This window comes from Cherax quadricarinatus, chromosome 20 (assembly GCF_038502225.1).
Source record: "Cherax quadricarinatus isolate ZL_2023a chromosome 20, ASM3850222v1, whole genome shotgun sequence".
NCBI lineage: Eukaryota > Metazoa > Arthropoda > Malacostraca > Decapoda > Parastacidae > Cherax > Cherax quadricarinatus.
The window spans coordinates 35630492-35655396 of NC_091311.1; the positions used below are offsets into that span (position 1 = coordinate 35630492).

Below are 24905 nucleotides of genomic sequence, written 5' to 3' on the forward strand. Positions count from 1 at the left end.
AGGTGGGTGGTGGGGTGGTTGGAGAGCAGGTGGGTGGTGGGGTGGTTGGAGAGCAGGTGGGTGGTGGGGTGGTTGGAGAGCAGGTGGGTGGTGGGGTGGTTGGAGAGCAGGTGGGTGGTGGGGTGGTTGGAGAGCAGGTGGGTGGTGGGGGGGTTGGAGAGCTGGTGGGTGGTGGGGTGGTTGGAGAGCAGGTGGGTGGTGGGGTGGTTGGAGAGCAGGTGGGTGGAGGGGTGGTTGGAGAGCAGGTGGGTGGTGGGGTGGGTGGAGAGCAGGTGGGTGGTGGGGTAGTTGGAGAGCAGGTGGGTGGTGGGGTGGGTGGAGAGCAGGTGGGTGGTGGGGTAGTTGGAGAGCATGTGGGTGGTGGGGTGGTTGGAGAGCAGGTGGGTGGTGGGGTGGTTGGAGAGCATGTGGGTGGTGGGGGTGGTTGGAGAGCAGGTGGGTGGTGGGGATTGGAGAGCAGGTTGGTGGGGTGGTTGGAGAGCAGGTGGGTGGTGGGGTGGTTGGAGAGCAGGTGGGTGGTGGGTGTGGCTGGAGAGCAGGGGGGTGGTGGGGTGATTGCAGAGCATGAGGGTGGTGGGGTGGTTGGAGAGCATGTGGGTGGTAGGGTGGTTGGAGAGCAGGTGGGAGGTGGTGGTGCTTGGAGAGCATGTGGGTACTGGGGTGGTTGGAGAGCATGTGGGTGGTGGGGGTAGTTGGAGAGCATGTGGGTGGTGGGGTGGTTGGAGAGCATGTGGGTGGTGGGGTGGTTGGAGAGCAGGTGGGTGGTGGGGTGGTTGGAGAGCATGTTGGTGGTGGGGTGGTTGGAGAGCATGTGGGTGGTCGGGTGGTTGGAGAGCATATGGGTGGTGGGGTGGTTGGAGAGCAGGTGGGTGGTGGGGTGGTTGGAGAGCATGTGGGTGGTGGGGTGGTTGGAGAGCATGTGGGTGGTAGGGTGGTTGGAGAGCAGGTGGGAGGTGGTGGTGCTTGGAGAGCATGTGGGTGGTGGGGTGGTAGGAGAGCAGGTGGGTGGTGGGTGTGGTTGGAGAGCAGGTGGGTGGTGGGGTGGTTGGAGAGCAGGTGGGTGGTGGGGTGGTTGGAGAGCAGGTGGGTGGTGGGTGTGGTTTGGAGAGCAGGGGGGTGGTGGGGTGGTTGGAGAGCAGGTGTGTGGTGGGTGTGGTTGGAGAGCAGGTGGGTGGTGGGTGTGGTTGGAGAGCAGGTGGGTGGTGGGGTGGTTGGAGAGCAGGTGGGTGGTGGGGTGGTTGGAGAGCAGGTGGGTGGTGGGGTGGTTGGAGAGCATGTGGGTGGTGGGGTGGTTGGAGAGCATGTGGGTGGTGGGGTGGTTGGAGAGCATGTGGGTGGTGGGGTGGTTGGAGAGCAGGTGGGTGGTGGGGTGGTTGGAGAGCATGTTGGTGGTGGGGTGGTTGGAGAGCATGTGGGTGGTGGGGTGGTTGGAGAGCATGTGGGTGGTGGGGTGGTTGGAGAGCAGGTGGGTGGTGGGGTGGTTGGAGAGCATGTGGGTGGTGGGGTGGTTGGAGAGCATGTGGGTGGTGGGGTGGTTGGAGAGCAGGTGGGTGGTGGGGTGGTTGGAGAGCAGGTGGGTGGTGGGGTGGTTGGAGAGCAGGTGGGTGGTGGGTGTGGTTGGAGAGCAGGTGGGTGGTGGGGTGGTTGGAGAGCAGGTGGGTGGTGGGGTGGTTGGAGAGCAGGTGGGTGGTGGGTGTGGTTGGAGAGCAGGGGGCTGGTGAGGTGGTTGAAGAGCAGGTGGGTGGTGGGTGTGGTTGGAGAGCAGGTGGGTGGTGGGTGTGGTTGGAGAGCAGGTGGGTGGTGGGGTGGTTGGAGAGCAGGTGGGTGGTGGGGTGGTTGGAGAGCAGGTGGGTGGTGGGTGTGGTTGGAGAGCAGGTGGGTGGTGGGTGTGGTTGGAGAGCAGGTGGGTGTGGTTGGAGAGCAGGTGGGTGGTGGGTGTGGTTGGAGAGCAGGTGGGTGGTGGGTGTGGTTGGAGAGCAGGTGGGTGGTGGGGTGGTTGGAGAGCAGGTGGGTGGTGGGGTGGTTGGAGAGCATGTGGGTGGTGGGGTGGTTGGAGAGCAGGTGGGTGGTGGGGTGGTTGGAGAGCAGGTGGGTGGTGGGGTGGTTGGAGAGCAGGTGGGTGGTGGGGTGGTTGGAGAGCAGGTGGGTGGTGGGGGTGGTTGGAGAGTAGGTGGGTGGTGGGGTGGTTGGAGAGCAGGAGGGTGGTGGGTGTGGTTGGAGAGCAGGTGGGTGGTGGGGTGGTTGGAGAGCAGGTGGGGGGTGGGGTGGTTGGAGAGCAGGTGGGTGGTGGGTGTGGTTGGAGAGCAGGTGGGTGGTGGGGTTGTTGGAGAGCATGTGGGTGGTGGGGTGGTTGGAGAGCATGTGGGTGGTGGGGTGGTTGGAGAGCATGTGGGTGGTGAGGTGGTTGGAGAGCAGGTGGGTGGTGGGGTGGTTGGAGAGCAAGTGGGTGGTGGGGTGGTTGGAGAGCAGGTGGGTGGTGGGGTGGTTGGAGAGCAGGTGGGTGGTGGGGTGCTTGGAGAGCAGGTGGGTGGTGGGGTGGTTGGAGAGCAGGTGGGTGGTGGGGTGGTTGGAGAGCAGGTGGGTGGTGGGGTGGTTGGAGAGCAGGTGGGTGGTGGGGTGGTTGGAGAGCAGGTGGGTGGTGGGGTGGTTGGAGAGCAGGTGGGTGGTGGGGTGGTTGGAGAGCAGGTGGGTGGTGGGGTGGTTGGAGAGCAGGTGGGTGGTGGGGTGGTTGGAGAGCAGGTGGGTGGTGGGGTGGTTGGAGAGCAGGTGGGTGGTGGGGTGGTTGGAGAGCACGTGGGTGGTGGGGTGGTTGGAGAGCAAGTGGGTGGTGGGGTGGTTGGAGAGCAGGTGGGTGGTGGGGGTGGTTGAAGAGCAGGTGGGTGGTGGGGTGGTTGGAGAGCAGGTGGGTGGTGGGGTGGTTGGAGAGCAAGTGGGTGGTGGGGTGGTTGGAGAGCAGGTGGGTGGTGGGGTGGATGAAGAGCAGGTGGGTGGTGGGGTGGTTGGAGAGCAGGTGGGTGGTGGGGTGGTTGGAGAGCATGTGGGTGGTGGGGTGGTTGGAGAGCAGGTGGGTGGTGGGGTGGTTGGAGAGCATGTGGGTGGTGGGGTGGTTGGAGAGCAGGTGGGTGGTGGGGTGGTTGGAGAGCAGGTGGGTGGTGGGGTGGTTGGAGAGCATGTGGGTGGTGGGGTGGTTGGAGAGCAGGTGGGTGGTGGGGTGGTTGAAGAGCAGGTGGGTGGTGGGGTGGTTGGAGAGCAGGGGGGTGGTGGGGTGGTTGGAGAGCAGGTGGGTGGTGGGGTGGTTGGAGAGCATGTGGGTGGTGGGGTGGTTGGAGAGCAGGTGGGTGGTGGGGTGGTTGGAGAGCAGGTGGGTGGTGGGGTGGTTGGAGAGCAGGGGGTGGTGGGGTGGTTGGAGAGCAGGTGGGTGGTGGGGTGGTTGGAGAGCATGTGGGTGGTGGGGTGGTTGGAGAGCAGGTGGGTGGTGGGGTGGTTGGAGAGCAGGTGGGTGGTGGGGTGGTTGGAGAGCAGGGGGGGTGGTGGGGTGGTTGGAGAGCAGGTGGGTGGTGGGGTGGTTGGAGAGCAGGTGGGTGGTGGGGTGGTTGGAGAGCAGGTGGGTGGTGGGGTGGTTGGAGAGCAGGTGGGTGGTGGGGTGGTTGGAGAGCAGGTGGGTGGTAGGGGTCTTACAGTGGGTGTTGGAAATATATTTAGAATTATCATCGTAATCACATCTTAGGTTGTGACTTATATCTTCTCAGAGATGCTCTTCTAAATACAACCATTTGGTATACCATCTTGCATGGATTTCCAGAGTTTTTCTACTTTAGCAGGCTTGTCTGTGCTTGCCTGGCCAGCCAGGCTGTTGCGGCTAGCGTCTCACTGACCAACATGAATATCACATCCTGGCTGATCCGGGCCTTGTCGGAGTAAATTCCTCATGAAGACTTCTACACTTGTTCTGACAGTGTTTCTAATACTTTCGAACAAATTAATGAATAGTCTGGGGCCATGGATGTTGATACAATGTCTTTATATTGTGCCCACAGCGCTCCTGCTTTTCACTGGGTTTATTTTACGTTTTCTTCCACAACTGGAAAATAGGAATAAATAACGTGCTAAAAAATATCAAGCCAAGACATGACTCGCAGCAATGGTTTTAAGTTGGTAAAATTCAGATTCAGGAAATATACAGGAAAGCACTGGTTTGGCAGCAGAGTTGTGGATGAGTGGAACAAACTCCCGAGTACCGTCATAGAAGCTTCAATGTTGTATACTTTTAAAAATAGGTTAGATAAATTCACGAATGGGTGTGGGTGGGTGTGAGATGGACCTGACTAGCTTGTGTTGATGGGTCTGATGCTGAGCTCCTTCCTTAACAGGGTGTGACCTGCCCTGGCTAGCCTTGGGCCGGTGGGTGACTTGGACCTGCCTCGCGTGGGCCAGTAGGCCTATGTTGTTAAGGCAGTGTGTAGATATGGAACCAGGCCCTTATGTACCTGCTACATATACATTATCCTGTATTTCTCTCTCTCTCTCACTCCAGTGAGTTCGTATTTAGAATCATGAAGCATTCCATGTAATTTAAATATTTTATTAACGCTGTTAAGCCTTGAACAATCTCTGTATGTGTTTCAGTTCTGATATCTCTCCTGCCCTTAATGGAGCCGTCAACTCTGAAGAATATTTCTAGCGAGAGAGCACAAGCGATTTGCTTAGCGTCACTCTTGACATTACTTCCCTTGTTTTGAAAGTTTCCATTATCCACCCCAACATTTTCCTGGCCTTTGTAATATTTTCATTATTGTGTTCTTTAAAAGACAAATCAGCTGACTTCATTATACCCAGGTCCTTCAAAAGTTTCTTTCGCTCTGATTGGTGATCTCGTGTTTTAGGTCTAGTGTTCCTTTACTGACTTCTTCCTTCTTTCCCTCTCTATCATCTTGGAACGTGTCACCATTGGAAGACTTTGTTTATATCTTGCAATTTCTCAGTGTCTTCTACCGAGGAGACTTTTATGCTTATCATCCGCAGATAATAATGTGAAACTGTGGCGAGTTTATGTATGTCCGCTTTGAGTATGAGAAACAGTAGAGGAACTAAGACCGCGCCTTGTGGCGCTCGGTTTTTTACTTCGTTAATGTTAGATTCTCTTTACTACTACTACAACTATTACTACTACTACTACTGCTACTACTACTACTACTACTACTACTACTACTATTGCTACTACTACTATTGCTACTACTACTATTGCTAATACTACGACTACTACTACTAATGCTACTACTATACACAAATAACCCGCACATAAAAGAGAGAAGCTTACGACGACGTTTCGGACCGAAACGTCGTCGTAAGTTTCTCTCTTTTATGTGCGGGTTATTTGTGTATCGCTCCAGTCACGGTATTGTGCCTTTTTTTTGTTATTTAATGCTACTACTACTACTAATACTATTGCTACTACTACTGCTAATACTATTACTACTACTACTACTGCTAATACTATTGCTACTACTACTACTACTGCTGCTTCTACTACTACTATTACTACTACTACTGCTACTGCTACTACTACTACTACTACTACTACTACTATTGCTACTACTACTACTACTGATGCTGCTACTACTACTACTGCTACTGCTTCTACTACTACTATTGCTACTACTACTACTACTACTGCTACTACTACTACTACTACTATTACTACTACTACTGCTACTACTACTACTATTGCTGCTACTACTACTACTACTACTCCTGTTCTATTTGTCAGAAAGTTGATATTCCATTTGCTTACTTTCCTCGTGATACTTTTTGTCCTCATCGTTCATGCGATTAATCTATGATCGCGTTTGTTAAATGCCTTTGCGAAATCCACGTCTGCCCCATCTGCAATTTGAATTTCTTCTAATGCCTCCGAAATCCTGTTATAATGGTTTAGTGGTTATGTGAAGCATGATCCTCTCGCATCAGTGGTTTCAATACCTGGGTTCTATTTACTGCTAGGTGAACAGGGGAGGCAGGTGTTTGGAGAAGCAAACACCTCGGATCACCTGGAGTTGAAACAAGTCGTTTGTTTGTGAGTTGGTATGGAACAGTGATGGTGGGAGGGGAGAGAAAGAGGGAGAGTAGACGAAGAGTTAGGGTAGGTGGGAGGGAATATTCAGAGGGAGGGGTGATAAGGAGGGAAGGAGGTAAGATCCTTGAGACAATAATCTCAAGACAAATGACAGAGTTTTTTGACTATCACTCACTACTTTGTGATCGTCAATATGGCTTCAGGAAAGGTTACTCTGCTGCTGATCTGTTGTTAAACCTCTCCACTAAGTGGCACCAGTCACTGGATGAATCCAAAGTCAGCTGTGTGGTAGCACTGGACATTGATGGCGCTTTCGACCGGGTGTGGCACCAGGGCCTCTTAGCAAAACTTCAAGCACTGGGAATTGCAGGCTCTACGCTATGTCTCCTCAGTGATTACCTTCATGGTAGATCTCTAAGTGTAGTTCTCAATGGAACGGAATCAGCAAGACATCCTGTTGGGGCAAGTGTTCCACAAGGAAGCGTGCTGGGACCATTGTTATGGGATGTCTACTTCAACGACCTTCTTCATCTCATCCTAGAATCACATGCATATGCAGACGACTGCACACTGACATTCACTTATCCAAGAGAAGAAATGCCAGCTGCTCTAAGCTACATCAATCACCAGCTGAGAGCTATATCAGCTTGGGGAAATAGATGGCAAGTAACATTTGCACCTGAGAAAACGTAAATGATGATCGTCTCTAGGCACCATGATGGTAATGTTGGTGCAGTAGTAAGGATGAATGGGAGGGTGTTGGCACCTGGAGAAGAAGTTGATATTCTTGGGGTGAAATTTGACTCCAAACTAACCATGAAGAACCATGTTGTAAATCTTGCAAACAAGGCAGCCAGGAAGCTTACAGCACTTCGCCGTATCTCGCATCTACTTGACAGTAGGGGTTGCAAGATTCTGTACGAGGCACAAGTACGCTCGCACCTTGAGTATGCTCCACTTTCTTGGTTTGCCTGCCCCCCCCCCCTCTCATCTGCGACTGCTTGACAGAGTAGAGAACAGAGCAAGACGTCTCATCTCTCGCCTGGACCCATCCTGGATAGATCTGTCATTTCAGGAGAGCCTTCAACATAGGAGGGATATGGGTGGCCTTACTGTTATGTACAAGGCCAATATTGTCAAAGTACCACACTTGGATTCACTTCGAGGACAGCGTGAAACAAGCTTTTATGCCACAAGACGGGCAGAAAGCAGCAACTTCACTCTGGCTGTACCCTTCTCCAGAACTTCACTCCATCTGAGATCCTATATACCCAGGATGACTCGAGTATGGAACACATTCGTACAGCATAATGATGTCAACGAGATAAAGTCAGTTGATCAAATGAAAATGCTGGCCCACAGATGACTCCAACTTCATTTTGTTCCCTACTTGTATGTCTCATAACAATAAAAATGCTTTCAAATGAGCTGATGTAGGTAACAGCTCTTAGCTTGCCAATAAAGTTAGGAATCCTTAACCTGTAAATAGCTTGTCAATAAAGCTAGGGATCCTTAACCTTGTCAAACCCTGTGTAACAAAAAAAAAGGATGGGGAAAGGGAGGGAAGAGGAAGAGAGAGTAGGCTAGGAATGAAGGTGGGAGGGATGAGAGGTATCATGAGGGAGGTTGTCAGCAGGTGATGGAAGCAGGTGTCATCAGTTAGCGACACAGAGGTGGCAGGTGAGTATTAAATCTCTCTCTCTCTCTCTCTCTCTCTCTCTCTCTCTCTCTCTCTCTCTCTCTCTCTCTCTCTCTCTCTCTCTCTCTCTCTTTCTATCTTTCTCTCTGTCTTTCTCACCACCGTCAGCCAGGCGTCAGTATAAAACTTTCTTGCTGTCAATTATTATTATTATTATAATCAAGGAGGAAGCGCTAAACCCGGAGGATTATACAGCGCCTGGGGGGGGGGATGTGGAAGGTATTCAGGCTTAATTCGGGGAACTGGAGCACAGATCCAATTCCCTAAATCAAGAGCCCCTCACCAACATCAAGGAACCTTCCTTGAGGGGTCTTGCTGTCAAGCTAATGTTATAGTTGTCAGCGGCTGCTCTATCTGACAGCTATATCAGCAGCTGACAGAGTAACACCTGCTGATATATAGCTATCAGTCGTTACTATGGCTGTCAGCTCCTGCTCAAGCTGTCAAACTGCTGCTCTGTCAGCTCTCACTGTAGTTGTCAGCTGTCAGTGTCTTGTCCCTTCAGAGGGGAAATCCCTTAATGCTGAGGAAGAGTTCTTAATACGAGGAATTCGAGCTGCCTTTAACTTCCTGCTGGCAAGATTATTTTCCACTCCCCAGACGCTGTTCCACACCCTTGCAGGTTTATCGCTTCCCCCAAGACAATGATAATAGTCCAGTCTAACTCCACACACACACACACACACACACACACACACACTGGCGAGGCCAGGAGCTGTGACACGACCCCTGCAACCACAAACAGGCGAGTACACGCCCCTAAAAAAAACTCATTAACCCCGCACCCCCTAATAACACCGAATTTATATATTTCGAATTGAAATAAATGTATATTAATTTGAGCTCGAAATATACATTTTCCAGGACAACAAAGACACTTAAGAAGAGAATTAATCCAAGAAAGACCATTCAGTAGCTAGAATTGTGTTAGTTTCCCGTCATTTAAACACTAATTGCGCAGTTAACGTTGCTGAGAGACGCGGGTTGTTACGTTAGTTCATTTATTTTTAATATCTCGGTGATGTGAAGTTCAAGGATGGTGTGTGTGTGTGTGTGTGTGTGTGTGTGTTATCAAAATTTTCTGATATTCCTCAAAGTTGTGTTTTTTTAGGGTGGTATTGGTGGTATGGTAGGTGAGGGCCAGGTGAGGGCCAGGTGAGGGCCAGGTGAGGGCCAGGTGAGGGCCAGGTGAGGGCCAGGTGAGGGCCAGGTGAGGGCCAGATGGCCATGGCTCCACCTGCCCTCGTTGAGATGAGGCAGGTGAGGGCAGGTCACCTTAATTAGCTCTGCTGCAAGAGACACCTGCCTCTCACCCTCCCTCCCTCCTTTCCTCCTTCCCTCTTTCCCTCCCTCCCTCCCTCCCTCCCTCCCTCACAACATCTGCCATCAACAACGACTTGTGATTGGACAGCGGCTCGCCACCTGATGCATGGGAAGAAAAACACTTGTGCACATTTTGAAACCAAAATTACCTATAGAGGACCTGGGAGGTCTTGGCAATGTACATGTCTCCCGACATGGGTCTGTCAGATGACACGATAACACACACACACACACACACACACACACACACACACACACACACACACACACACACACACACACATATATATATATATATATATATATATATATATATATATATATATATATATATATATATATATATATATATATATATATATATATATATATATATATGTCATCATGCCATCTGACAGACCCATGTCGGAAGACACTTCTGTGTCCCCCGGTGAGTCAATCCGTCGCTCGTGACGCAATACGTCACACTGTCGAGTGAGTCAAATGTCCAGCGCTCGGCCATCTTTATTAAATACAGTAAAGACACCCAAGTGTTGCAGATGTGTCTTATTGGTGTACTTGTGCCTATTATGGCCACCAGTGTAAGAATGGGCTCTATTATGACCCAATATTTTCCTTCAAAATCCGCGACCTTACTCAAAATGTACTGACCTCCCCGTCTGCCTTTTATTTTATTTGAAATAAATCTGGGTACATCAGCAATGTGCTGCTACTTTATTCTTGATTGTAGTTACACACTAGGAGTATTGGCTTTTTGTCCCTGTTATATCCCAGGGAGAGGTGGTTGAGGGGGAGGGGATGTGGTTGAAGGGGAGGGGAGGTGGTTGAGGGGGAGGGGAGGTGGTTGAAGAGGAGGGGAGGTGGTTGAGGGGGAGGGGATGTGGTTGAGGGGGAGGGGAGGTGGTTGAGGGGGAGGGGAGGTGGTTGAAGGGGAGTGACGGTGGTTGAAGGGGAGGGGAGGTGCTTGAGGGGGAGGGGATGTGGTTGAGGGGGGGGGAGGTGGTTGAGGGGGAGGGGATGTGGTTGAGGGGGAGGGGAGGTGGTTGAGGGGGAGGGGAGGTGGTTGAAGGGGAGGGGAGGTGGTTGAGGGGGAGGGGAGATGGTTGAGGGGGAGGGGAAGGGCGCGGGACGCATGCGTCGGCCCACCACCTGCCGCAGAGGAATGGAGGTCCGCCGTAGGCAGCTGCGAAGGACATCCACTGCCTAGTGAGGAGGTGGAGGAGGAGAAGGAGAACGAGGAAGAGGAGGTGGTGGAGGAGAAGAAGGAAGAAGGCGAGTTGGAGGGGAGGAGGAAAAAGAGGAAGAGGAAGAAGAATAAGAAGAAGAAGAGAAGAAGGTTTTTTGTTTGAGCAACAAAATTATTTAAAAGATAATTTAATTATATTGGTTGTTAATTATTAATAAGTATAACTGAAAGAGGAATAAGAGGAGAAACACCAATAAACGTGATAACAAATATAGTAGTAATAATGCCACATTTCTTTATTAGAGGTAATTATTACTGTTGCTGTAAATACATTAAAGTTGGTCACTAAAATACAGTATTATCACACAGAAGGCAGCAACAGTATCAACAACTGTAGCAGCGTCAGGCGTAGCAGCGTCAGGCGTAGCAGCGTCAGGAGTAGCAGCTGCTGTAGTGCGTGCGTCTCAGGTGCGTCAAGAGGAACGCATGGCTAGGCTGGAGAAGCGCACTGACAGCCTTGACTTCGCTCTCACCCGCACTCAGAAGAAGGTACCAATGTTGCTGTGTTGAAGGAGGGGAAAGGGGGAGGAAGAGAAACGCTAAATCCTTAAGGGGGAAGGGAAAGGAGTCACCATGCAGCCCTTGGGGGAATAGAGGGTTGATGTGGTTTGATCTGAGGAAGGGGTTTTATTTCCGGGATGAGAGGGGAAGGGTCAAGATCTCTTGGCTAATTCTTATGCCTGGGTCATTGAGCCTGGTGTGAAATGGACAGGTAGTGAGTCAACACATTATAGACACATAAACAGAGCAAAACTTCATTAAAAAATCGACGTTTCGCACAGCGAGAACTTTTTCTCGCTCCCACTAATTGATGTGTTCTTTTTATATTATTTATTTACCACTCTCTTTTGTTAATTCGGAAAAAAGATCTGAGGAGTTTCCCTAGTATTTAGTAATTTATTGTGTTTATTTATAAGTTAAGGTTCTAATTTGAAAATGTTGTAAAAATTTACTGCATAGTCTCGTGAAAAAAATTGAGGTTTAATAACGTTTCATTTTCTGCTGACAGTTGTCGTCGTTGTCACCGGCCTCAGGGATCGACCAGCGAGTTGCGGAAATCACTGAAGCAGAGCGACAACTGGAGACGAGAGTGGAAGCCGCAACGACCGGTGTAGGAGAGGTTAAGTCGTCCTCTGTAAAGCTCTTAGCGGCCCTGGAGGCTCTGGAGGCCAGGATGGAGAAGGAGGTGGCGGAAGTAAGGCAGGAGGTGGCCAAGATGGAGTTCACAGTGGGCCAGTCCGCGGCGGAACGACAGAGTGGCCAGGAAGACGCTCGCGTGGCCCATGACGACACCTCCGCCTTGCGGTCCGACTTACAAGTTGTGTCGCGGCACCTTGAAGATCTCACTCTCAAGACAGAAGCACTGGAGGGTCGTAAGCTCGAGGACGATGTGATCCTGGCACAGTGCCGCTCCCAACAGCTTTCCTTCGACATCAGACTGAACGATGCCTTACAGCGCCTCCAACAGGTGGAGCAGCGACTGCGTCGCCACCACCCTCAAGATGGTCATAAGTACCATCTGCCGAAGTGGAGTGACGCACCGGGAGACGCACGGAAGAGACGACGTCGAAGTCTGTCCCCGAGCGGCTAGTGCCCAGGACGGAAAGAGGAGAGGCACCGTGCCAATACGTCACATTAACATAAATCTTCATAAAGTAACATGATCCACCGGTCACAGATACTCCCAAAGCAACATGATCCGTTGGTCACAGATATTCTCAAAATAGCATGTTCAACTGGTCACAGATACTCTCAAAATAGCATATTCTACTGATCAGAGACACTCCCGAAATAACACGATCCTTCGGCCACAGACAGTCTCGAAGTAACATGTTCCTCTGGTCAAAGATACTCTCGAGGTATCATGATCCACTAGTTACGGATATATGCTGCCAGTGCCTGCAGCCGCAGAACCCACTTCAGCAGCACCGGTGGCGGCTGATACGAAGAGAGTTTAATCTTCATCAAGACAACGTCTCGCTCAAGGGGAGCTTTATAGTGATTTGATAAAGCTCTCCTCGAGGTGTCTCCGTGGAGTAATGCTTGGCACTGTGTCTTCGACCAGCGGCTGTAAAACCAGCCTCACTGTCCTACCTTTAGTGTAAGTCCCTACCTCCCCCTCATAAGCACTTCACCACATTCGAAATAATCATTGACTTCCTCCACACCCCTACATGTTTCACGTCTTGCTACCCCAACCATCAATCGTTTTATATACGTTTCCTCCATCACTCCCCCTACGATGTTCCCTCCATCATGTCCCTACGATGTTTCCTCCATCATGTCCCTACGATGTTCCCTCCATCATGCCCGTACGATGTTCCCTCCATCATGTCCCTACGATGTTCCCTCCAGCACACCCCTGCCATCCTCACCGTAGTGCCTGAATGAACGATTTGGTCATTAGTTCCTAGTCACAGGAGAAAAAGAATGAAATATATATATAGAGAGAAATATATATAATTTTATGAGTAATTGGATGTATATAAAAATGTACTTTGTTTTAAAGCTTGGCTGCCCAAAATCTTTGTTTCTTAACTTATACTCGCCTTTTGTCAACTATCAAATTGTTGACTTGTAGGAAAAACAAAGCCACAAGCATTTACTGGGACAACGTTTTACTCTGGGCAGAACTTTATCAGACTATGATAAAGCTTTGAACAGATCGAAACATTGTCGTACTAAAAAAATTGTTCTGTATCGTGTGTCATTTGTTTTTATAACTGTTGGCGATATGACAGCTGTTCCCAGGGTGCTAGAGTCGATTCACTTCCACACAGTACCACCAGCGCTCTACAACGTTGCGAAACAGACGCATTTTGGGAAGCCTCAGCTGGGTTGTATAGTGTAGGGTTATGTCGCTGCTGTATGCCAAGTGTGTGTGTGTGTGTGTGTGTGTGTGTGTGTGTGAAAGAGAGAGTAGTGTGTGTATTCATCTAATTGTGGTTGCAGGGGTCGAGTCGTAGCTCCTGGCTCCTGTGTGTGTGTGTGTATGTGTGTGTGTGATGTCTGTTTCTGTGACTCAGTCTCTGTCGTCTCTTGTGTGGTGGTGGTGGTGTGTGTGTGTGTGTGTGTGTGTGTGTGTGTGTGTGTGTGTGTGTGTGTGTGTGTGTGTGTGTGGTGTGAGCGTGCATGTGTGTGTGTGTGTGTGTGTACTCACCTAGTTGAGGTTGCAGGGGTCGAGTCCGAGCTCCTGGCCTTTGTGTGTGTGTGTGCGCGCGCGCTAGTGTGTGTGTGTTGTTTGTAGAACTAACATTATATTTGATCTCGGAATTCTGTATTAATAAACGAGGAAATGAAGATGCGCTTCATATGTTTATCGTGCTGGCCATCGCTTCATCTTGTAACAATAAATGACTCGCAGTGAAGCAAAGACCATCTGGATAAGGTACTGAAGGTCGAAAATCTCGAATACTCTCGCCAAGGATATATGCGCAGAGAAGCGTCTCCCTCAGTGAATATACGCTGAGAGTTTACCTTAATCCATATGTTAAGGATTACTGTAACCCTGGCTAGTGCACAGGTGGCATGCAACTGATGGTCCTCGTGCAGTCGATAAGCTTTAAACCCAATAGAGTTGGCTTCATGCATATGCGGAAGTGAAAGCGTACAGGTGTGTATTTACTGATGATTTAAAGTGTATTCCATCTTAAGTTCGTCCCTAGAGGGGATCACACAAGTGTATTAAAGCGAAGATGTCCAGCAAGGAGTACTACTGGAAACGGACATTACGTGAGTGTCTCAAAGTGACATACTCTCAGAAAATGGTATGGTTCTCTAAAAATCACTTCCCCTTAGTGCCTCGTAAAGTGTATTCCTGGCATAGCTGTGCCATTGTCTCCAGTGTGGCACTTGTCCAGGGTGAGCCCTGGACATGGTATAAGAAGTTAAAATCAGCACAGTGTCCTAAGTCTTGCCTGATGTGTCCTGGGTTCACCTCAGGGCGGACCTGGGCTCCCTGGCGGGTGTAGGACACCCGCTTCTGCCGCAGGCAACGCCGCAGTGTAAGATATGCAAAAGGCTATGCCGTTTTGCGCCGTGTACATAGTGTACATATGTATGTTCTCTGTACATAATATTTTTATATGTTGAATAAAAATTGATCCAGTGATTAGTTTTTATTTCCTTTTTTTAATATAATGAAAAAATGAGCATTTAGGGCAAATTAGATTAATTTTGTTCCCAGGATGCGACCCACACCAGTCGGTTAACACCCAGGTACTTATTTTACTGATAGGTTCCTTAAGGAAACACGCCCAAATTTTTCCACCCGTACCAGGGATCGAACCATGGACCTCAATGTGTGAACTGAGTGCGCTACCAACCGAACTGATGAATCATACAATCAGCTGATGAATCACACAATCAGCTGATGAATCACACAATCAGCTGATGAATCACACAGTGCTGAACTAGAATATGAAACTAGATACAGGTATCTAAGTTCTGAGGTCCCACTACCCGGACCTGTTGTAACAAGACTTTGTCACCACTACGAAGAAGAGTTGAGAGCACTTTTAGTTAGGTAGGTTTCATCCCAGGTGCGGTGCTTATGTTAAAATTGTAAAAATTTTAGTTATATTACATCATTGGTTGATCATGACGCGCCACTACTTGTTCTTGTGTCTAACTGGAAGCTTGGAGGGCTGAAAAAACTGCAGAATGAAGCAATAAGGATCATCCTAGGATGTCCTCGTGCTGCCACAATTCCAAATATGCGGAAAGAATTTGATATCCCAAGCATCAGAGATCGTGTCACATACCGAGTGTTCATTGGTCGATTCCTGACCGGGTGGAAACGCTGGGCGTGTTTTCTTACACCTGTTGCCCCTGTTCACATAGCAGTAAGTAGGTACCTGGGTGTTAGTCGACTGTTGTGTGTCGCACTGAAATAAGCTGAGGTAGGATAACAGCTCTTAGTCTGTAATATTGACGTGTAAAAAATACTACTATTATAGTAGAAGGTGGCCCGGTGGCCCGGTGGCCTGGTGGCCCGGTGGCCCGGTGGCCCGGTGGCCTGGTGGCCCGGTGGCCCGGTGGCCTGGTGGCCCGGTGGCCTGGTGGCCCGGAGGCCCGGTGGCCTGGTGGCCCGGTGGCCTGGTGGCCCGGTGGCCCGGTGGCCTGGTGGCCTGGTGGCCCGGTGGCCCGGTGGCCTGGTGGCCTTGTGGCCCGGTGGCCCGGTGGCCCGGTGGCCCGGTGGCCCGGTGGCCTGGTGGCCCGGTGGCCCGGTGGCCCGGTGGCCTGGTGGCCCGGTGGCCCGGTGGCCCGGTGGCCTGGTGGCCCGGTGGCCTGGTGGCCTGGTGGCCCGGTGGCCCGGTGGCCTGGTGGCCCGGTGGCCTGGTGGCCTGGTGGCCTGGTGGCCCGGTGGCCTGGTGGCCTGGTGGCCCGGTGGCCCGGTGGCCCGGTGGCCTGGTGGCCCGGTGGCCTGGTGGCCTGGTGGCCCGGTGGCCCGGTGGCCTGGTGGCCTGGTGACCCGGTGGCCCGGTGGCCCGGTGGCCTGGTGGCCTGGTGGCCCGGTGGCCCGGTGGCCCGGTGGCCCGGTGGCCTGGTGGCCCGGTGGCCTGGTGGCTTCACACACGGAGGGGCCGGGTTCAATTCCCGGCGGGTGGAAACATTTCGACACGTTTCCTTACACCTGTTGTCCTGTTCACCTAGCAGCAAATAGGTACCTGGGTGTTAGTCGACTGGTGTGGGTCGCATCCTGGGGGACAAGATTAAGGACCCCAATGGAAATAAGTTAGACAGTCCTCGATGACGCACTGACTTTCTTGGGTTATCCTGGGTGGCTAACCCTCCGGGGTTAAAAATCCGAACGAAATCTTATCTTATCTTACCTAAAAAAAAAAAACAATTGTCAAAATTTATAGTTACCCCTTAAAAATTAGTTTTCTTTGAATTCAACAAACTTCTAAAATAAGAAAATTGTGAACCGAAGCAGTTACTATTTTTCTCTTGACACAATATTAACCTCATCGCTGATTAAGTAAGTTTATTTAGGTACAGATACAAATGAGTACAATTATCATACATAGTTTACGGTGCCCCGTGACCTGGTGGCAAAAGCTCTCGCTTCACACGGTGAGAGTCCGGGTTCGATTCCCGGCAAGGGTAAAAACATTGGGCGTATTTCCTTACACCGGTTGTTTATGTTCACCCATCAGGAATAATAGGTACCTGGGTGTTAGTGGACTGGTGTGGGTCGCATCCTGGGACAAAACTGACCTAATTTGCTCGAAATGCTCTGCATGACAAGGGACTTTATTATTATTATTATTATTATTATTATTATTATTATTATTATTATTATTATTATTATTATTATTATTATTATTATTATTATTATTATTATTATTATTATTATGTGTGTGTAAATTACCTAGAATTTAACGTGTGCAAATTATTTAGAATTTACACACATGTTAAATTCCAGGTAATTTACACACATGTTAAATTCCAGGTAATTTACACACATGTTAAACTATGTATGCTAACTGTACTCATGTATACCTGTACCTAAATAAACTTATCTAATCAGCGACGAGGTTAATATTTTGTCAATAAAATAAAAATAGTTACTGCTCCTTATCTTCATTTAGATGTTTGTTCAATTTAAAGAAAACAGTTTTTAAGGGATAACTATAAATTTTTACTATGATTTTAATTTAAGGTCCCATAATAGTAGGTAAAGTAAGTATAAGTAATAGGTAAACGTAAGTTTACCTAGTAAAGCCACTCACCCAGGTACCTACTTACACGCCCAACGTTTCACCCGTGCCGGGGATTGAACTCCGGTCCCTCATAGTGTGAGCTGAGGCTGCTATTAACCGAGTCACGAGTATGAGAGGAAAACTATCCTACGTAATGGTGTGTGATAGGAAAGAAAAACATCCTGTGTGATGAGATACGACAGGAAAATCATTCTGTGTGATGGAGTATGATAGGAAAATCATCCTGTGGGATGAACTTTTTTGGCAAACAGTTATTAACTCAAACGGCAATAAATCACACTGACTTTAGTGAGTTATTCTGGGTTATCCTGGGATAAATCTACTCTAGTGTATCACTATTACATACGTAAAGCATCCTTGTATCCTCAAATCATTCTTTGTCTCTCTCAACAACCTATGTATATATATATATATATATATATATATATATATATATATATATATATATATATATATATATATATATATATATATATATAATCTTCATTAGGAGCATGTTAACACACTCACATAGGCTGCCTCACCAACCAGCGAACGAGATGGTAAGGGTCGGACGATCGGGGCCCCATCGCCAGATCAGTGTCTAGGTTCGGCCAATGAGAAGGGGGACCTGGCAATTGTGAAGGTGACGTGGTTACCACTCACGTTTTCATTCTTGTCATTTCCATTCTAGAGCTGGTTGAAGCATGGTCTGTTTTTTATTGGCTTCAATTTTACTTTGATTACCGTGGCGTCCACTAATATCTATTGCTGTACATAGTGGATATAGTGTACATACTGTTGTTTATACTTGATGAAGGATAATATAATTCAAAGTTTTTTTGCTGTGTTCATTTTGCTCCCTTTACACCCAGGATAACAGGCCTTTGAGTACCTGAGTTGTAATATAGGTTGTGGTCAAAGCTGTGGCAGCTCCAGAATATCTATACAAGAGGTCCTGATAAAAGACAAATGCATTATAATACGATCATTTATTGACGAGGTTTCCGTGTTCTTTATTGTTTCAAAAACAGATAAACCTGGAAGAGGAGGATGAGCCTCTATATAGGTAACAAAGCGAGGCGAAAAGCCTTCATCTTCTTCTTCTTCTTCTTCTTCTTCTTCTTCTTCTTATTGTTATTATTATTATTATTTTTATTATTATTATTATTATCATTATTATTATTATTATTATTATTATTATTATTATTATTATTATTATTATTATTATTATTATTATTATTATTATTATTATTATTATCATCATCATCATCATACAAGAGGAATCAATTGTTTCATAAGAGGAAGGGGAAGAGAGCTTCAGTTTCTGGATATAAGAGTCCTTCCCGATCAAGAGTTCAACTCTTACCTTCTCCACGAAAGAGGGAAAGAAAACTCTCAGGTAATAACTAGCTAGCTTAACATTATTATTGTATTTCCCATCTTTTTTTAAATAGTAAGGACTAAAACGCATGAAAAATGTATAATGTAAGACAAGTTAATAATACATTCACACACACTGCATCAGTCAGTAACACTCACATACACTGCATCAGTCAGTCACACTCACATACACTGCATCAGTCAGTCACACTCACACACTGCATCAGTCAGTAACACTCACACACTGCATCAGTCAATAACACTCACACACACTGCATCAGTCAGTAACACTCACATACACTGCATCAGTCAGTAACACTCACACACACTGCATCAGTCAGTAACACTCACACACTGCATCAGTCAGTAACACTCACATACACTGCATCAGACAGTAACACTCACACACTGCATCAGTCAGTAACACTCACACACACTGCATCAGTCAGTAACACTCACACTCTGCATCAGTCAGTAACACTCACACGCACTGCATCAGTCAGTAACACTCACATACACTGCATCAGTCAGTCACACTCACACACTGCATCAGTCAGTAACACTCACACACTGCATCAGTCAGTAACACTCACACACACTGCATCAGTCAGTAACACTCACATACACTGCATCAGTCAGTAACACTCACACACACTGCATCAGTCAGTAACACTCACACACTGCATCAGTCAGTAACACTCACATACACTGTATCAGTCAGTAACACTCACATACTCTGCATCAGTCAGTAACACTCACACACACTGCATCAGTCAGTAACACTCACATACACTGCATCAGTCAGTAACACTCACACACACTGCATCAGTCAGTAACACTCACACACTGCATCAGTCAGTAACACTCACATACACTGCATCAGACAGTAACACTCAAACACTGCATCAGTCAGTAACACTCACACACACTGCATCAGTCAGTAACACTCACACTCTGCATCAGTCAGTAACACTCACACACACTGCATCAGTCAGTAACACTCACATACACTGCATCAGTCAGTCACACTCACACACTGCATCAGTCAGTAACACTCACACACACTGCATCAGTCAGTAGCACTCACACACACTGCATCAGTCAGTAACACTCACACACTGCATCAGTCAGTAACACTCACATACACTGCATCAGTCAGTAACACTCACACACTGCATCAGTCAGTAACACTCACACTCTGCATCAGTCAGTAACACTCACACACACTGCATCAGTCAGTCACACTCACACACACTGCATCAGTCAGTAACACTCACATACTCTGCATCAGTCAGTCACACTCACACACACATTGCATCAGTCACTAACACTCACACACACACGCTGCATCAGTCAGTAACACTCACACACTGCATCAGTCAGTAAAACTCACACACTGCATCAGTCAGTAACACTCACACACTGCATCAGTCAGTAACACTCACACGCACTGCATCAGTCAGTAACACTCACACACTCCATCAGTCAGTAACACTCACACACTGCATCAGTCAGTAACACTCACACACTGCATCAGTCAGTAACACTCACACTCTGCATCAGTCAGTAACACTCACACTGCATCAGTCAGTAACACTCACACACTGCATCAGTCAGTAACACTCACACACACTGCATCAGTCAGTAACACTCACACACTGCATCAGTCAGTAACACTCACACACTGCATCAGTCAGTAACACTCACACACACTGCATCAGTCAGTAACACTCACATACACTGCATCAGCCAGTCACACTCACACACGGCATCAGTCAGTAACACTCACACACTGCATCAGTCAGTAACACTCACACACTGCATCAGTCAGTAACACTCACACACTGCATCAGTCAGTAACACTCACATACACTGCATCAGTCAGTAACACTCACACACTGCATCAGTCAGTAACACTCACTCTGCATAAGTCAGTAACACTCACACACACACTGCATCAGTCAGTAACACTCACACACTGCATCAGTCAGTAACACTCACACACACTGTATCAGTCAGTAACACTCACACTCTGCATCAGTCAGTAACACTCATATACACTGTATCAGTCAGTAACACTCACACTCTGCATCAGTCAGTAACACCCATATACACAGTATCAGTCAGTAACACTTACAAACTCTGCATCAGTCGGTAACGCTCACACACTGCATCAGTCAGTAACACTCACACACTGCATCAGTCAGTAACACACACACAATGCATCAGTCAGTAACACTCACACACTGCATCAGTCAGTAACACTCACACACTGCATCAGTCAGTAACACTCACACGCACTGCATCAGTCAGTAACACTCACACACACTGCATCAGTCAGTAACACTCACACAGTGCATCAGTCAGTAACACTCACACACTGCATCAGTCAGTAACACTCACACGCACTGCATCAGTCAGTAACACTCACACAGTGCATCAGTCAGTAACACTCACACACTGCATCAGTCAGTAACACTCACACGCACTGCATCAGTCAGTAACACTCACACACACTGCATCAGTCAGTAACACTCACACACTGCATCAGTCAGTAGCACTCACACACTGCATCAGTCAGTAACACTCACACACTGCACCAGTCAGTAACACTCACACGCACTGCATCAGTCAGTAACACTCACACAGACACTGCATCAGTCAGTAACACTCACACACACTGCATCAGTCAGTAACACTCACACACTGCATCAGTCAGTAACACTCACACACTGCATCAGTCAGTAACACTCACATACACTGCATCAGTCAGTAACACTCACACACTGCATCAGTCAGTAAAACACACACACACTGCATCAGTCAGTAACACTCACATACACTGCATCAGTCAGTCACACTCACATACACTGCATCAGTCAGTCACACTCACACACTGCATCAGTCAGTAACACTCACACACTGCATCAGTCAATAACACTCACACACACTGCATCAGTCAGTAACACTCACATACACTGCATCAGTCAGTAACACTCACACACACTGCATCAGTCAGTAACACTCACACACTGCATCAGTCAGTAACACTCACATACACTGCATCAGACAGTAACACTCACACACTGCATCAGTCAGTAACACTCACACACACTGCATCAGTCAGTAACACTCACACTCTGCATCAGTCAGTAACACTCGCACGCACTGCATCAGTCAGTAACACTCACATACACTGCATCAGTCAGTCACACTCACACACTGCATCAGTCAGTAACACTCACACACTGCATCAGTCAGTTACACTCACACACACTGCATCAGTCAGTAACACTCACATACACTGCATCAGTCAGTAACACTCACACACACTGCATCAGTCAGTAACACTCACACACTGCATCAGTCAGTAACACTCACATACACTGTATCAGTCAGTAACACTCACATACTCTGCATCAGTCAGTAACACTCACACACACTGCATCAGTCAGTAACACTCACATACACTGCATCAGTCAGTAACACTCACACACACTGCATCAGTCAGTAACACTCACACAATGCATCAGTCAGTAACACTCACATACACTGCATCAGACAGTAACACTCACACACTGAATCAGTCAGTAACACTCACACACACTGCATCAGTCAGTAACACTCACACTCTGCATCAGTCAGTAACACTCACACACACTGCATCAGTCAGTAACACTCACATACACTGCATCAGTCAGTAACACTCACACACTGCATCAGTCAGTAACACTCACACACACTGCATCAGTCAGTAACACTCACACACACTGCATCAGTCAGTAACACTCACACACTGCATCAGTCAGTAACACTCACATACACTGCATCAGTCAGTAACACTCACACACTGCATCAGTCAGTAACACTCACACTCTGCATCAGTCAGTAACACTCACACACACTGCATCAGTCAGTCACACTCACACACACTGCATCAGTCAGTAACACTCACATACTCTGCATCAGTCAGTCACACTCACACACACATTGCATCAGTCACTAACACTCACACACACACACTGCATCAGTCAGTAACACTCACACACTGCATCAGTCAGTAAAACTCACACACTGCATCAGTCAGTAACACTCACACACTGCATCAGTCAGTAACACTCACACGCACTGCATCAGTCAGTAACACTCACACACTGCATCAGTCAGTAACACTCACATACACTGCATCAGTCAGTAACACTCACACACTGCATCAGTCAGTAACACTCACACACTGCATCAGTCAGTAACACTCACACTCTGCATCAGTCAGTAACACTCACACTGCATCAGTCAGTAACACTCACACACTGCATCAGTCAGTAACACTCACACACACTGCATCAGTCAGTAACACTCACACACTGCATCAGTCAGTAACACTCACACACTGCATCAGTCAGTAACACTCACACACACTGCATCAGTCAGTAACACTCACATACACTGCATCAGCCAGTCACACTCACACACTGCATCAGTCAGTAACACTCACACACTGCATCAGTCAGTAACACTCACACACTGCATCAGTCAGTAACACTCACACACTGCATCAGTCAGTAACACTCACATACACTGCATCAGTCAGTAACACTCACACACTGCATCAGTCAGTAACACTCACTCTGCATAAGTCAGTAACACTCACACACACACTGCATCAGTCAGTAACACTCACACACTGCATCAGTCAGTAACACTCACACACACTGTATCAGTCAGTAACACTCACACTCTGCATCAGTCAGTAACACTCATATACACTGTATCAGTCAGTAACACTCACACTCTGCATCAGTCAGTAACACCCATATACACAGTATCAGTCAGTAACACTTACAAACTCTGCATCAGTCGGTAACGCTCACACACTGCATCAGTCAGTAACACTCACACACTGCATCAGTCAGTAACACTCACACACTGCATCAGTCAGTAACACTCACACACTGCATCAGTCAGTAACACTCACACACACTGCATCAGTCAGTAACACTCACACACTGCATCAGTCAGTAACACTCACACACTGCATCAGTCAGTAACACTCACACACACTGCATCAGTCAGTAACACTCACACACTGCATCAGTCAGTAACACTCACACACTGCATCAGTCAGTAACACTCACACACACTGCATCAGTCAGTAACACTCACACACACTGCATCAGTCAGTAACACTCACACACTGCATCAGTCAGTAACACTCACACACACTGCATCAGTCAGTAACACTCACACACTGCATCAGTCAGTAACACTCACACACACACACACTGCATCAGTCAGTAACACTCACACACACACACACTGCATCAGTCAGTAACACTCACACACACACACACTGCATCAGTCAGTAACACTCACACACACTGCATCAGTCAGTAACACTCACCCACACTGCATCAGTCAGTAACACTCACACACTGCATCAGTCAGTAACACTCACACACTGCATCAGTCAGTAACACTCACACACTGCATCAGTCAGTAACACCCACACACAGATGAGGATGAGGCAGGACTGCAAAGAGACCTGGACAGGCTGGACATGTGGTCCAGAAACTGGCTTCTCGAATTCAACCCTGCCAAATGCAAAGTCATGAAGATTGGGGAGGGGCAAAGAAGACCGCAGACAGAGTATAGGCTTGGTGGACAAAGACTACAGACCTCGCTCAGGGAGAAAGACCTTGGGGTGACCATAACACCGAGCACGTCACCGGAGGCACACGTCAACCAAATAACTGCTGCAGCATACGGGCGCCTGGCAAACCTGAGAATAGCGTTCCTATACCTTAATAAGGAATCGTTCAAGACACTGTACACTGTGTATGTTAGGCCCATACTGGAGCATGCAGCACCAATCTGGAACCCACACCTGGTCAAGCACGTCAAGAAGTTAGAGAAAGTACAAAGGTTTGCAACAAGGCTAGTCCCAGAGCTCAGGGGAATGTCGTACTAGGAAAGGTTGAGGGAAATCGGACTGACGACACTGGAGGACAGAAGGGTCAGGGGAGACATGATAACGACATACAAGATACTTCGGGGAATTGACAAGGTGGGCAGAGATAAGATGTTCCAGAGAGGGGACACATAAACAAGGGGTCACAACTGGAAGCTGAAGACTCAGACGAGTCACTTGGACGTTAGGAAGTATTTCTTCAGTCATAGAGTCGTCAGGAAGTAGAATAGCCTAGCAAGTGAAGTAGTGGAGGCAGGAACCATACATAGTTTTAAGAAGAGGTATGACAAAGCTCAGGAAGCAGAGAGGGAGAGGACTCAGTAGCGATCAGTGAAGAGGCGGGGCCAGGAGCTGAGTCTCGACCCCTGCAACCACAATTAGGTGAGTACACTGCATCAGTCAGTAACACTCACACACACTGCATCAGTCAGTAATACTCACACACTGCATCAGTCAGTAACACTCACACACACTGCATCAGTCAGTAACACTCACACACTGCATCA

General features: G+C 48.1%; 1 protein-coding gene across 2 annotated transcripts in view; it reads left to right on the forward strand.

Annotated features, from left to right (window-relative positions):
- The window catches only part of LOC128700551 (cingulin), a 72335-nt gene extending 59640 nt beyond the window's left edge, over nucleotides 1-12695 (forward strand). Inside the window, exons 5-6 of one of the 2 annotated variants that reach the window (XM_070086930.1) lie at nucleotides 10651-10830; nucleotides 11351-12695. In XM_070086930.1, the coding sequence (XP_069943031.1) occupies nucleotides 10651-10830; nucleotides 11351-11932 (762 nt within the window). In that variant the 3' untranslated portion in view covers nucleotides 11933-12695. The remainder of the gene's footprint in view (nucleotides 1-10650; nucleotides 10831-11350) is intronic. The other variant, XM_070086931.1, reaches the window with a different exon arrangement.
- Nucleotides 12696-24905: the final 12210 nt, after the last annotated feature.